The 15,491-nt window shown below is 42.2% G+C and overlaps 1 protein-coding gene across 2 annotated transcripts; it reads left to right on the top strand.

The window, feature by feature from the left end:
- The first annotated feature begins 2,620 nt into the window (after nucleotides 1-2,620).
- On the top strand, nucleotides 2,621-13,798 carry LOC106918777 (transmembrane protein 62-like). 2 transcript variants are annotated; one of them, XM_088002347.1, is made up of 14 exons: nucleotides 2,621-2,760; nucleotides 3,630-3,834; nucleotides 4,351-4,462; nucleotides 4,544-4,681; nucleotides 6,039-6,084; nucleotides 7,417-7,558; nucleotides 8,291-8,415; nucleotides 8,593-8,715; nucleotides 8,821-8,976; nucleotides 9,254-9,413; nucleotides 9,519-9,717; nucleotides 9,856-9,951; nucleotides 10,991-11,109; nucleotides 11,604-13,798. In XM_088002347.1, exons 1-14 carry the CDS (start codon nucleotides 2,666-2,668, stop codon nucleotides 11,922-11,924), a joined length of 2,037 nt encoding a protein of 678 aa, XP_087858473.1. In that variant the 5' UTR covers nucleotides 2,621-2,665; the 3' UTR covers nucleotides 11,925-13,798. The 2 variants fall into 2 exon arrangements, with proteins under 2 accessions (XP_087858473.1, XP_087858474.1); XM_088002348.1 differs by lacking the exon at nucleotides 2,621-2,760 and adding an exon at nucleotides 3,227-3,520.
- Nucleotides 13,799-15,491: the final 1,693 nt, after the last annotated feature.

Raw genomic sequence — 15,491 nt, 5'->3', positions numbered from 1 at the left:
TTTAAAAATTAAAAAAAAGAAAAGCAAACCCAATCGACTGAAACAGAATGTCCCGCAGACCTTTGCAATGATAATTATGTGACAGATCTGAACTGCCACTTGAAACAGCTTACAGTATCTTCTTTGCTCATAAACACAACAGTCTGAAATAAACACGCAGGGTGTTGTGTGCATCTGGTCTGTGCAAAGACACTGTTTCACAACAGGCAGCTGTGAAATTTTACTAATACATGCTACTATTCTGGATAAAAAAAAATAATACGCAAAATGTATGATGTAATTGATATTTATTATATCTATAATATACTGCTCAAAAAAATAAAGGGAACATTTCACTTTCATTTTGTGTGTGGCTCCAAATCCAGGCCTATATTGGTTAATAAATTTGATTTCCACTGATGATTTTTGTGTGATTTTGTTGTCAGCACATTCAACTTTGTACAGAACAAAGTATTCAATGAGAATATTTCATTCATTCAGAACTAGGATGTGTTATTTGAGTGTTCCCTTTATTTTTTTTTAGCAGTATATATCTTTGAGTCTGCTTCTACTGAATGTCCTTCAGCCTGTAAAAACACTTCTTGCATAATTTTTGACACATTTCTAAACTAACATTATCATAGTGATAACCCTGATAAATGTACACACAAAAGCATTATAGAACATGTTAATAAATCATAATATGTAAAATGCTATTTGTTTATACAGGGAAAGTGTGGCTGGTGCCTTTAAATTTGGAGGTAGGTGAGGAGGGGGGGGGGAACTCTACCTAAGGCCTTACAACACCTTGGGGCCGGCTCTGGAGGGTCAGACATGGATCTGCACGTTTAGAAGCAACTAAAGAGCTGCATTTGGTTCGCTAAAACTACTGAAATAACAGATGTACGTAAAACAATAATAATAAACACAAACTAAAAAAAAGGGGGGCGGGGGGGACCAACAGAAATCGCTCCGGTTTGTCTTTAATGTCCAGCTGCGCCATTTCATTTCCCCCTCATGCTGCGTCGAAAAATCCAAACTACCTCTCCTCCTTCTCCTGCGATGAACCGACCGGCTTTATTACGGAGAGCTGTTGCACGGCGAGGCTGGGTTGCTACAGCAGATTTACTCAGGCGCGTCCACAGGCCACGCAAACTCATCCTGCCGACCGTGCCGATGAGGTTAGCCTGACGCCGTGCAGGATAAACCCCACATGCTGCAGCGGCCGCTTGCAGTGGTGGAAACAACAGGCATAACCGCGAGAGGCGGAGAAGAAGAAAAAAAAGAGGGGAACCTTACCTCGGCAATCCTTGATCCAAAGAAGAGCCGGGTGTGGTTACAAAATATCCTCAAGGTTTCGAAGCGGCGCGTACGACATCAAGAGGAATGCCATGACGCGCGGACCGTCCATGGGGATAGAGGGAGACGGGAGGCGGTGTTGGCGTGATCGGAGGAAGAAAAAAACAGAACCGGTGTGAGGGGAAATACTGTGTGTGCGTGTGTGTGTGTGTGGAGGGACGGGGAGAAGGGTCGTGCCGTTCCCTCTTCTGCTTGTCACCTCAGCATCTCGCTGCGGATCCGTGACGTGACAGCTCCTTGGTGGTCATCCGCTTTCCTGCGCGCGGCCCCGATCCGATCGCCCCTCGCAACAGCTCGGTCGCGCGCAAGGGGAGACATTTAAAGCGAGCTGACAGTTTTACAGCTCCACGCACGCGCAGTAGATGGTCTGTTAAATACGCTTAGTATTAGTATTTTTACGATTGCTAATATCATTGTTATTATAAAAACCGCATTATCTAAACAGAAAATCCAGTGCATCTGATGAAATGATGCAATCGGTTTTATTTGGAAAAAGTGCAATGTTTTAAAAGACCACTAGAGGGAACCCGTGAGTTGAAGACTGCATCTGCAACGTCAGTATTAGATTTAGAAAATGTTTATCTGTGTGACCCATGCCTAACAGGGAAACTCTTAAATAAGTATTTGAGTCTTGCTGCTTATCATGTTAACGCGATTAAAATAAATGTTAAGATAAATATGATCTGTAGAAGTGAACATAGAAAGGGAGATTTTACTTTTAGCAAATTTAGATGCTTAAAGGGGATGCCATGTTCCACTGTTGTCTGTGTTTTGGTCCTAAATGTGCAAATAAGCTCTAGAACAAAAGTCATAGGCATAGGAATGGTCATTACCCATTACTCCAAAAAAAAAAAAAAAAATATATATATATATATATATATATATATATATATATATATATATATATATATATATATATATATATATATATATATATATATATATATATATCCTGGGAACAATATTACAAGTGTGAAATATGGACGGCTGGTATAAGTGGGCTAGTAGGACTAAGCCCTCCCTGACATTTACAATAAAGTTGTTAAAATCAACAACTTAAAAATACCTACTTAAAAATAAATATATTTTAGAAATAATGTATCACATTTTGTTAAATTTTCAACAAAATTTGTGTCAAACCTGGGGTCTTTCCAAAGATTCTGACAGCCTCATTCAGCGTAACTGTCTTTCACGGCTCAGAATGATTGGCAGGCGTCTAGCCACGCCCCCTCGGTTTGCCGCGACCACATGACTCATCCAATCAGGATGGACTTGCCTCGAGCTCGAGTGTGTGTGGGCGTGGTTTGGCGTAGACCGAGTAGGTGCGATGGCGAGCAATATTAGCCTAAGCGAAGTGGATTATTTAAACTTTTTGCGTCCCAGTACAGTCGTCAGAGTGAGCTTCTCTTTAAATAAGCGCAGGTAGGCGTCATATAAAAACATATCGTATGTTGTTTCATTTTATTGGTGTGATTTTGTCCAGGAGTATTGGGGAATTATTTTGGACAACTGCAGAGGCTCTATGCAAGCTTGGTCTTTGGTATGTTCTTATTTTTCATATTGGATGCGTCTCTTATTGGAATTTTAAAAAAAGATACCCACACTTAAAATGTCACCACCAGCCGCCACTGTTCTTAAAGTTAAAATTCATTGGCAAAATCGTTGGCAATATATATTTTCTTGTTTTAGTCTTCAACAAATCCAAACTAAAGCAAATTGAAATACTTCCACTTCTCAAAAATTTCCTCAAGCGGTCGTAAATTGCTTACATCTTACGTAATTATTTCTTTCCGAAGGCAACAAATTAATAGGAAGAGGGTCGCAGGTGGAGGCGATACTGAAAATAATATCAGAGTGGGACCTCCTGTTCCTGTTGTCCCATAATCTCTGTTGTCTTGGTGGTGTCGTTTCCCCGCTAACCGGTTCAAACTGTAGGAAGCTGGTAGGCGGCTGACAGCTGGACAAACCTCCAGCTGTTAGCTGGAGGACTGTCCCTGAACAGTCTGTCTCCGCCTGTTCAGGGACAGACCGGGATATACTTCCCGTCTGTCTCTGAAGGTAGCCGAACGGAGTTGTGAATGAACTAAGCACCTTAATGCGTCTCCCGTAGCCGCGATGGCAGCAACAAAAACGGTCTGAGCCTTAGCTTTAGCCATGTAGCTAGCTGGTGTGTAATATCAATGTAAGTGTGATTCGTGCCCTCAGCTGTTTCCGCCGCCAGTAGCTAGCTTTTTTTTTCCCCTGTCCGGGACAGACGGCGGCAGCTAGCCCCCCTTTTCTCGCCACTACAGGAGGATGCTGAAGCTGTTCGGTGCGCTGGTTGTCCTCGGACTGGCTCTGGCGTTCATCACCTCTTGGGTGCTGGATAGCTATGACACGGCTTGGCACCCTAAACGCATCATTCGGCACCCGAGTGCCAGTGATGGAGATGGACCTAAAGGAAGCTCTCCACCATTTCCCGGCGACGAGTTGAACAACATTTTCTGGTTTGTACAGGTGGGCTATCATTTTCTTTTTCCTTTTTTTTTTCAAGTGACAGTCCCCAGGTTGAAGTCTAACCAAACCCCGTAATGCTTTAGTCTGAACATGATGCATGGATTTGGCTTTACGGAGCTAAAAACCGGCTTTGGTGGCTTTTTGAATGATTGACAGAAAGGGGTCACTGACCACCGAAGTATTATGCCAGATAAAAAAGGTGATTCATCACCACAGCAGGTTGTGTTCAAACTTTGATACCTTGTTCTTTACAGCTGACAGAAATGCCTTGCATAAGTATTCACACCTTTTATACCTTTTCACATTTTCTCACTGTGATAATACAAATTTCAATCGGATTTAGTTCTGGATTTTCACTGGACCATTTTAACACATACATGTTCTGATGATTATGGTTGTAATGTGATAAAATTTTGGAGGGAAAAACAAAAACACCAATGGGTGTGAATACTTTTTTAAGGCACTGTGCACCATTTTACTTCTTAGTTTTCATCCTATTTTTGTGTCCGATCCAAGGTGTCGGACATTCACATCAGTCGGTTTCGCGACCCAAAACGTATTCCGGATTTTGAGAAGTTCTGTACCCACACCATCGATGTGATCAAACCGGCTCTAGTGCTCGCGACAGGTAAAATCCCAGGAAGCATGTTCATGCAGTCATGTTCATGCAGTCCAAAAAAGATGACCGTTTGTTGTTGTTTTTACTCAGGGGACCTGACAGATGCCAAAACAGAGAGCAAGGTGGGTTCCCTCCAGCACGAGGTGGAATGGCAGGCCTATCATAACGCCCTGAAGAAGTCGCGAGTGATGGAGCGCACCAAGTGGATCGATATTCGAGGAAATCATGGTTGGTAACCACAGCGCTGTTAAATGTTACCAAAAGCTTGGCGATTTATTGGGACAGCTCCTTATTTTGAGAGTTTACAAAAATCTTTTTCTCAGGGATCAGAAGGGAGATTTTTTCTGACTCAGGACGTCTTCACCGCCTTTTCAGAAAGCAGAAAATCCCCATCAATCTACTTGTACAGTTCCACACAGTCACTTTCATTTTCAATTAAATTACATCCTGTTGTATCAGGGGTGTCAAACTCATTTCCACTTTGGGCCACGTCAAGATCATTGACGTCCTAAAGAGGGTGTCAATAATCTGGCTGTTGCAGAATTGATTGATGAAACTACCCATTAACAAACAGTTAAAATATAAAAAAATAGCTTTCCCTGCATTCACCGAGACCCTCATATATTTAAATATTCATGAAAATGCTTTCGCATTTGGGAACAATTAGAATCAAAAAATGATTTGATTTGACATGAAATAAATATGAAATAATATTTAGGCATACAACTCATCTTGAAAGTTCTATTTATGTGGTTCTCCAAAGTCGAGAGGGCCACTTAAAATAGGTGTGGTGGGCCGGATTTGGCCTGCTGACCTTGAGTTTGACACCTTTTTGTTAAAAGGTGTCTTAAATTAATGTATCCAAAATTAAGGCTTTAAAATATCTTGAATTCAATAAAGAAAATATAAGCTAGCTTTAAATGCATAATCACAGCTCTTAGGTTATTCTTAGATTATTTAATCTTGTATATTCTATGTAGGTTTTTTTCTTGTGGGACTTTTCTTTGAGGCAAAAGTTTGAGTTGTGCCCAGACATCTTCACACCCCCCGTACTGTGAGGGAACAAGCTGCTAATACTACCTAGCTAATAGCTAGGCTAGCTATAGCTATACCTAGCTAGCTTTAGCAGCTATGTATAGCTGCTAAAGTAGACTGCTACTTGCAGTCTACTGCTAGCAAGAATTAGCAGCATTAGCAAGTATTAGCAGCTAACTAGCTAGATTTTTTTGTGTCTATCTTGGGTGTGTGTAAGTTTATCAACAGTTAGCTGGATGATGTTTGTCTTAGCCACTGGCTCGCTTCTGTTGTCAACACATACAAGGCTACGTTCTTCTCTACAAAGAAGCTTGTGTCAAAGCGGCTGCCAAGAGCCACCCCAGAAATTTCACAGCTTTGTTCCCCTGAAAAAACAAACAAGCAAACAAAAAAAATCCAGTTGTTTTCTGCCCAATACAGGTCTTGAATTTTATTCATAATGATCTTAAAAAGTCTTACATTTGAGTTAGTGAAACTGGAAAAAACCTTGTGTTAGCTTATGTGTGTTTTGAGATGCTTCTCACTCTCTCCCGTTTCGTTTTGCTTACAGATGCCTTCAACATTATGTCTTTGGATAGCGTCAACAATTATTACAGGTTAGTAAATAATCAATATGCCACCGAATTCCTGCTCAATGTTGAGCTCAAGCATTCGCAGCATAAATCTGATCAGTGTGTGTTGTGTCTTCGGAGCGGTCTCGCCGCATTGCAATCCGATTAGAGTTCACGTAGACCAGGGCTGCCCAAAGTCGGTCCTCGAGGGCCGGCATCCTGCACGTTTTAGTACTCTTCCTGTATATAGGACTGGCCCTGCACAGACAGATCATTCAAAAACTCACACCCTCTTCCTCGCTACCAATGAGCAAGGGGGGTGGCTTGGTGAGACACTCACTCATGCTACTCAGAGAACCGGGGTTACGAAAGTAACCTGTATAAATACTCCTGCAGTAGTAGGAGTATTTATACTCCTATAAATAGGAGTGGTTGAAAGCTGCTGGTTCACTTTCAACCAGCAGCTCCCGGAAAAAAAAGGCTGCCATACTCATTTTAAGGATGCTTATTGGTCCCCCCAAAATCGATGAGTACCCGGGCATTATCATTAATCAATGAAATCCCCACGGGCCGAACTTGAAAATTGGACGTTATGGTGCTAACACTTAGCTTTCGTCAACAACTCAGAGGCGGAAGTGAGAGCTACGCGTAACGCAAATAATGTCCCGGCCGGAACACGGTGTGCTAAATGATAAAACATAAATTAACGAAGCTTCGAGGCAGGACAATTTTTCTCAAGGAATATTAATAATTGAGGAATCGTTTCAGCCCCACACTCATGCTACTCGGAAAACCGGGGTTACAGAAGTAAAGTAACCAGTTCTATATTGGTCTATGTCAGGGGTGCCCAAAGTCGGTCCTCGAGGGCCGGCATCCTGCATGTTTTTGTTCTCTCCCTGGTTTAACGCACCTGGATCAGATGATGACTCGTTAGAAGGCCTAAGAGGAACATTGACAAGCGGAAAAGGTTGTCAACTACCACCAGGTAGGTGGGACACGCCCCCTCTCCCTGCCACTGACAGACTTATCCCCAGCCAATCAGGGCCGGTGGAGAGTGATTGGCGCCCAGGGCGTTCCCATAGTGAGACACGAAACGAATGCTATGAAATGCAACCCGAATCTACATGATCAGACTCTCACTGCGTTGCCTTTTGACAGTTATTATGCTTTATTGTTCCCTTGCATCCTCCCTTAATGTTGATTTGTCTCCTGCCTCCCTAATAATCCTTAATGTCCTGATTTTTCATCTGTGAGACGAGGCTAATTTATTTATTTAGAATGCATTAAATTATCTCTGAGGCTCAGGCTCCGAACAGGACCACCGTGCCGCCCTTCTGCTGCTCACTTCGCCTCTTCTTGTGTTGTCCTCTTTCCTAGAAAATACTCAGCCAATCAGAAAGTAGGCTCTTTTCATTATGTTCACACGACCCCGTTTGGTAACTACTCCTTCGTCTGTGTGGACGCCACCCTGACTCCTGGACCTAAACGGCCATACAATTTCTTTGGGATCCTCAATCAGGTAAGCTCTGTTTTTTTTTTTTTTAACATGTCCCAATTTCTGATTGAAAAAAAAATTGCAAATGAATGCTTTGAGCTTTTTAGTCAAATTGTATAATTTCATTCTTGTGAATTTAGGTCACCCATTAAAACGGGTAATAGAGGTGTAATTGCACATGTGTTGGTAACCAGGCCCTCGTCAACATTACATCATCAAGTGGTGCACCGTATTATTTGAAATGGACTCAGCTTTGTAGAGCAGGAGCTGCTTTAACAAGGTTTTTGTCATTGAGAAATGACCTATTTTGAAAGATCCACCTTTTTATGTTGGATGTTGCTTAAAAACGTTCATCCTGTCTGTCGGAACTGATCTACATTTTGGAATAAAACCCTAAAACATGTTTGGTTTTCTATTCATGCAACTTTCTTAAGCATATTTGTAATTTAGAATAGCTAAATAGTAATCATGAATAGCTTCTCAAGCTTGGTCAAACAGAAAAAAAGAAACAATTTTAATTTGGTCAGTCAGTGCAATTATAACAGACAATGTAAAATAAATAATAAACAAAAATGTCAAAACCAATAGGTCAAACATGCAACAAACCTTTCAAATGGACAAATTAGGCTATTTTTAGGGGAAGAAACAGAAGGTGCAAAAGAAGCAAAATTACTCTTACTATGCTTTTTTATCTTTGTTCTCTTCCTATTTCTCGTCTTTGAGACATTTTCCTGTTTTTCTGGATTCGCCTGTTAGACTCAGATGGACTTGCTGAACAAGTTTGGAGCAGAGAGTTTGAAGAGCAATCAGTCCATCTGGTTTGGCCACTACACCACCTCCACCATCGTCTCGCCGTCTCCTGGGGTCAGAGACATGATGAGGTAGGAAGGTCAAACCAGTTTAAAACAGAAGACGGGTTATGTTACCCTGTCGTGGTGCAACTATTCATCCACCTGGCTTTGCCTGCAGCCTGAACTTGCATCACACTCCTATAATATTGTGGCCCAGGCTTGCTCATGTAGATTCCCAGTTCTCAGGTCTGGGCTTTCTGTGTTCAGATCTGCTGTGGTGTATCTGTGTGGCCACCTGCACACACTCGGCGGCCTGATGCCAGTCCTCCACAGCCGCCATCCGCACGGCACTCTGGAGCTGGAGCTGGGAGACTGGATGGACAACCGCAGGTGTGTGACGCCACAGAACGTTTCGGAATGACAACTTTTTAGTTTTTTTGTTTGTTTGTTTTTTGTTTTTGTTCCTTAGAGAATTTCTCTGATGTTTTCCTACAGGTTCAGGGTCCTGGCCTTCGACCATGACCTGCTGAGTTTTTCTGACCTCCAGTTTGAGCAGTGGCCTGCAGTGCTCATCACAAACCCTAAGGATGCGCAGTACCTCCACCCAGGGGTGGAGCCACTGGGCCGGATACGGAAATCAACACACATTAGGTGCCTGTAAATTTGTTATTTTTATTTATTTTTATTTTTTTTTAATGTGTCTGGAAAGATTTGGAATGTAATTTGACTGTTTTAAAAGCCTGGAGAAGAATGGAAACATGTTTGTTCCTTCAGTTTATTATCATATCCCATTTTCTAATAGATCAGTGGATCCCTCCCTTTGATTGTTTATTCCTTTATCTATTTATGTGTCTAATTTTCTTCTCCCTCTTTTTGCAATGCTTTATTAATTGCACTTCCTCTGACTGTGACTTTGTGACTTCTGAAGGATCCTGGCCTTCTCCAAGGCTCCGATCACCGCGGTCCACGTCAGCATAGACGGGGAGCCGCTGGGCACCGGCCGCTCCGCTGGAGGGCCCCTGTATGTCCTACTGTGGGACCCGACTCGCTACCTCACTGGCCTGCACATGATTACAGTTAAAGTGGAGGTCGGTGCTAATGCGATTTCTAAAATATTTAATTTAGTTTGCGAGTCCCAAGAGTGCTTGTGAACTGTGTTTTAAAGCTTCCCTACTGGCCTGTGTTTGCATCAGGACTCAGCGGGCCGGTCAGTGGTGCGGGAGCAGCACTTCACGCTGGAGGACACCCTCAGTCCCAGCTTCGGTTTTGCTCAGTCCTTCATCCTGCTTACGGATCACTACATCCTGGGCCGAGCGCTCTTCATATTCATGGTGTTTCTGAATGTCGCCGTTCTCATCGCCTTCAGGTTCCTCCATGTTTCCTCCAGCAGAGGTGAGATGCTGCAGAGTCGCGATGCCATGTTTTGGAGCTTTAGATGAAAATGGCGTTCTAGTTCAACCCGAGATTTGAATTCGAAGAATACAGGAGCTACTAATTAATTAATTAATTATATTTTAAATTTTTTTGCAGCAATTTTTTCTCAAAGCTGTGTATCCCTCCACCTCATCAGTAAAATGGACCTGTACTACTACTCTCTGCTGATGTTGAACCTGTGCACAGCTTTAGGTAGGTAACCTGCTGTTCTTCAGTCTTACATTCACTGTTTCAGATTAATAAAAAAAATATCCAAAACAATATTTAAATAATTATTTTTAATAATACTTATAGAATGTTCAGTCCAGCATCTCTTATAAAATAATTACCTTTTCTGATGTACTGAATCTTCTCGAACTGCAAGCCATTATCATCAAAATGAACTAAACTCGAGGTTTGAAATATATCTTTTATTTTTGATCAGATTCTAATTTGTCAAGATGCTCTTGGTTACTCACAGAAATTATTTAAATAAGCACATCAGAAATAAGAGGCTGGATTTATAGAGGAATACTTGTGTAATGATACATCTGCACAAAGAAAAACATAACATTTTTTTTAGAAATTTAGAAATAAAATATGGGATTGCAAAAACAGCCTACAAAGAATCTTAACACTTTGAGACTGGAGTTGTTTCAAAATGGTTGAAGTTCCCTTTTTGCCGTCTTGTTTAGACTAGGCGTTAGTTTTAACCTCCAGAAACATCTAATCTATTTAAACAGAGGAAGATACAAATAAATAAAACACTCAGCTGTAGGATAGATATGAAGCTCCCATAATCGCTTAGCAAAACCCAAATTTATAAATTCTCACTATCAGGAGATTATCTTCATGTACTTGTAAATAAAGATAAAGACAATAATATTGTTTTTCTTAGGCAAGTTCAGGGATTTTTTTTTTAACTTAAAGCTGGAAACAATAATTATTTCATTGTAGCAGAGGTTTAGCAAAAGAACCTTTTTCTTGCTTTGTCAAATTAAAACCAAGTAACTTCACTGTATTTTTGGAGGATTTTATTTGATAAACCAACACAAAGTTGTGAATAGCAGTGAAGTAGGAGAAAAACATTCAGGGCATTTTTAATTGAAGCTATATATATATATATATATATATATGTAGTGTGTGTGTAAAAATGGAAAAAACGGTGACCTGTCCAGGGTTTGGACACTGGATAGATGTATGGATTCTGTCACTCTGTGGAAGAATGAACTGTTCATGTGCCTCCTGTCAGGTCCGTGGTTCATCGGAGAGATGATAGACGGACACAGTGGCGCCTGCTTCGCCTTCGGCGTTTTCATCGACGGCCATTTCCTGGAAGGAAGTCGCACATATGTTTTTGGAGTCAATCAAGTAAGACTATTGATTTTATTGATCGCTTCTGCATCTCTCTATGCACGACTCCTTTCTTTTTTTATTTCATGTGTGCAACATGCCTTTGGAAATCCATGTAAATATTTAATCAGCAATATTCTTAGCCTACTGGAGTTTTTTAATTCATCTTTGTCCAGACTGGGGATGTAATCAATTAACTGACTTCCCGTTAATTGTTGGTTAATGGTTTATTCAGCAACCTAAGAGCTTCCTGTTTTGTTATAGTTTAGAAATATGTCAAAGGTTAAAAATGTGAGTCTTTAATACAAAATATTTTAATGTTTTATTTTTTTCTAATTCAGCAACTCAGGTTTTTGAGAAAATGTCAGCTCATCAATTAATCATTAGTTGATCAATTAGATCAATTAACTTTCGATTAACTCATTAATCAATAACTTGCATCCCTGCTGTCCAGACTTATTTAGGTTAATAAAAAAAGAGCACAATAAGTGATCTCACTTTCTTTCTGGCAGCTGCTGTTCTTCAACATTCCCCTCACCTCTTACCTCTGCTGGAGCCTTCATCACCGTTGCCACGGCAACACCCTGTGGACCCACCTGGCACGGCCGGGCCGCCGCGGCCGGACCGTGGCGGTGCACGTCTTCATGCTGCTGCTGCTCACCTGGCAGGCCCACTCCTGCTACTTCCTCCTGCAGACCTACGGCGTCACGGCCTTCTTCCTGTCTCCCGTCCGCACGTGGGCCCTGGCGCTCGGCGTGGCCCTGGTCTACTGGGCCTGGACGGGCCCCGCCCCTCTGTTTCGCGACAGCGGCAAGAGCAACTCTTCCTCTTGACAGTAAATTGCACTGTTGCACCCTGAGCCTGACTCACAGATACATTTTGCTGTCTCTCCTCACCCTGAAAGCCTGACTTCCCTCCTTCCTCCGAAGCTCATAGTCGGTCAGACTGGACGAAAAGCAATTTTCAAGTCTTACTCCAGATTTTCAGATCTGACTTTAGTGCTAGACTTTGACTAGGTCATTTAGACAAAACCATTTTATTGCAGCTCTGAATGTCTCTGCCTTAATTTGAAGTCTTTTCCAGCCTATTTGATGTTTTTCACGGTTATTATGCTTCTTTTGAGGAAGGAATATTAACAAATATTAACATTTCCAGATTTTATTCAGGATTCCATTTTCTAAATGTTATCTCCTTTCTTCCATTTGTCTGTCCTTTCCTTCTTTCTCCTTGTGCCCTTACTTCGTCCTCTTTGTTTTCTTTTTCCTTCCTTGGCTGCTTCCTGCTGCTCTTCTCTTCGCTGTGTTCCTCCTCCTTGCTTGTCTTCCTTACAGCTTGCCAGCTGTAAAAATTCATGAGAATTTGTAGGGCTGCACAATATCAGGGAAACATTTAAGTGCGATACTAATTCTGAATGATACTTTTCCTCGATATTGCGATGACTATATCGATCCACAATTTCCAGACTTTCCCCCCCTTCATTAAAATGTCCCCACTTTCCTGTATAAGCTCTAGAATCTCAGGCAGGAATAATGTGGGGATCGAAAATCTTATTCAGTCAAAAAATAATTACTACAATGCAGGGCACTTTAAATATAACATCTTACGAAATATATCAGACAAGTGTTCTTACGGTTTGCTAATTTGCACACAGTAACGTTTGATTTATGGTGCAGCTGTAACAAATGTCTAATCTTGGGGTGATTTCATTCAAAATCACCCCCTTGATCTTTCCTACCTTTACTGGAGAAAAGCCTCCCCACAGCATGATGCTGCCATCACCATGTTGACAATCTTTTTCTGACTTGAGTGCCAAGTAAGTCCCGTTTCCAACACTCTTGTGAGTGGAAGTTATTACAAAAGGAAAATATTACCCACTGAGAACATTTTACCTCATTTTTACTAATCTCTGAACGAGGTTCACCTTTGTCTCCTTATTGGACAAACTCATCTAAAAGATACAAAACGTGCCTTTCTTGTGGTGGTGTATTTCCCAGCATGGTTTTAATTGTACTGGAAACTTTTGATCAGACTGATTTTAATGTGTCACACTTCAAGGATTTATGCGTGTACCAACGATTTGGCAGGAACTTAACTCTGGTTTGCCACAGTATCTCCACATCCCTGCCAGTACGCGTGTCAGGAACCAGATGGTTCAGATTTTACTGTGAAGAAAAGTCCCTCGTATTTTCCATTTACGACACGGGCAGCTAATACCGGCAGTTCTCAGGCCCGTAGACGTCACATTTTTCCACGTTGTAAAAACAAATAAAAGAAAGAAACTGTTGTTTTTATATTTGGAGTGAAGGCGTGTGACATTGCTCCATGGCTGACTCTGTGGCGTATCCCTCCACCAAGACTGACCTGAAGCTCCATCACCACGTAGTAGTGTGTTTCTCGTGATGAGAGCAGGATGACCAAGGAGCCTTGGAATGATACTGTTGGTCAATGTTTACTCTCGACAGTTGCACGGATCAGCAGCGTTGGGGGATTAGAGTTGAGTTCATCTCAAGTTACATGCAGGCTCCCTTAGGAAGCAGCAGAATCACAGGGCTGCAGGTCGAGGCCATTAGACAGCAAACATGATCCCAGCTTATCGATTTTCATCTCAGATGGACAAAAGAAACACAACATGCTGGTTAAAAAGCAAGAGAGTAGAGTTTAGAGTTAAAAAAAAGAAGAAAAGAAACGGATTAAGCCTATGCAAAAATTTTCTGATGAATTGTAAGAAGAAATTGACAATCAGGACACTGCAGCAAAAATGAAGTGTCACCCAAACTGAGTTTTAGATAATCTGTCCCCAGAACTGATCCACACATGGGTTTGCCACTCAACATGCCAGTTCCTGTGTTTTCAACAAGATTTATGTAAAAACGGTTTTCTTCTTCCCTACAACATTCACCCAATGACAAAAAGTACATGCATGTTGAATCAAATCAATGGGTCACTGCATCGGCGTGGATCGATCGGTTCTTGTAAATGAATCCACCGAGCCCATTTCCACTCACCCTGGAGCTTCTTCAGGACGGCCACCTCCATCTTTAGCACCTGTTTGGGCTGCTGGGGCGATTCCACCTTCAGCGCCACGCTGCCCCGCGTCAGCAGGTCCTGCGCCTCGTAGATCTCCCCAAAACCGCCGCCTCCTATCTTCGTTACTTGGGTTATAGAGGGAGGCAGACACCTCAGAAATGGCAAAAGCAAACAGAACAACACTGGGACAGAAATGGGATTATGTTCAGAAAAGGCAATCTGATGATTTTATAGCAAGATGATGATTTGTATTCAGACGGTATGTGAAAAAGGAAAAAAAATAGAGTATTATGATTTCAGTGGCCAAAGTGTTATTTTTGCAACTGGGAACAGCTGGATACCATCTCAAAAGCTCAATAATACTTGATAGAAGTTGAAAAGGAGGTTTTATGGATGCAGAGCAGGACCAAAGAGTAGAAAGAGAGGAAGTTCTGACCATCTCTTCCATCCATCATAACAAAGGATGTGAATAGTAACAATATGCAACCCATAAATCATCAGGTTGCAGTTTGCCCCAAGCCTTGAAGACACGGCCTTGGAATATAACGCTCCAGTTAGATGAGACCAAATTGTAACTTTCTGGTCTACATACAAAACCGTAGCTAGCTGTAAGCTAACACTGCATGACAATTACACCATCACGCAATGTCAAAACTGCTGTTTACAAAAGGCTTTAGAAGAACGATGCGCGCAGAATTTCAGTTTCTAGATGTGTAAACTTTTCCCATTGCAATGGATGTAAAGCGCTGTTTGACAAGATATGAGGACAGGGGGATGAATACAAATGTCCTCCACACTTTTAAGATTTCTGTTTGTAAACTACCGTTGTGTCGGTGTATCCGAAATACATTAAGATAAAAAAAAAAAAAACTTTTAAGCTTATGGTCTTAACCTGACGCCGTGCAGGATAAACCCCACATGCTGCAGCGGCCGCTTGCAGTGGTGGAAACAACAGGCATAACCGCGAGAGGCGGAGAAGAAAAAAAGGGGGAACCTTACCTCGGCAATCCTTGATCCAAAGAAGAGCCGGGTGTGGTTACAAAATATCCTCAAGGTTTCGAAGCGGCGCGTACGACATCAAGAGGAATGCCATGACGCGCGGACCGTCCATAGGGATAGAGGGAGACGGGAGGCGGTGTTGGCGTGATCGGACTGTGTGAGTGTGTGTGTGGAGGGACGGGGAGAAAGGTCGTGCCGTTCCCTCTTCTGCTTGTCACCTCAGCATCTCACTGCGGATCCGTGACGTGACAGCTCCTTGGTGGTCATCCGCTTTCCTGCGCGCGGCCCCGATCCGATCGCCTCTCGCAACAGCTCGGTCGCGCGCAAGGGGAGACATTTAAAGCGAGCTGACAGTTTTACAGCTCCACGCACGC

Source organism: Poecilia mexicana, unplaced genomic scaffold, assembly GCF_051168715.1.
Source record: "Poecilia mexicana isolate PSO_F unplaced genomic scaffold, ASM5116871v1 scaffold_22, whole genome shotgun sequence".
NCBI lineage: Eukaryota > Metazoa > Chordata > Actinopteri > Cyprinodontiformes > Poeciliidae > Poecilia > Poecilia mexicana.
Note: the sequence above shows the minus strand (reverse complement) of the source record. Positions and strands in the feature narration are given on the sequence as shown.

Bases quoted from the DNA above. Each gene is read 5' to 3' on its own strand.
- LOC106918777 (XM_088002347.1), top strand. From the start codon at position 2,666: ATGGCGAGCAATATTAGCCTAAGCGAAGTGGATTATTTAAACTTTTTG. The intron at 8,416-8,592 runs GTAGGAAGGTCA...TTCTGTGTTCAG, and splicing joins GGGGTCAGAGACATGATGAG to ATCTGCTGTGGTGTATCTGT. The intron at 8,716-8,820 runs GTGTGTGACGCC...GTTTTCCTACAG, and splicing joins GACTGGATGGACAACCGCAG to GTTCAGGGTCCTGGCCTTCG.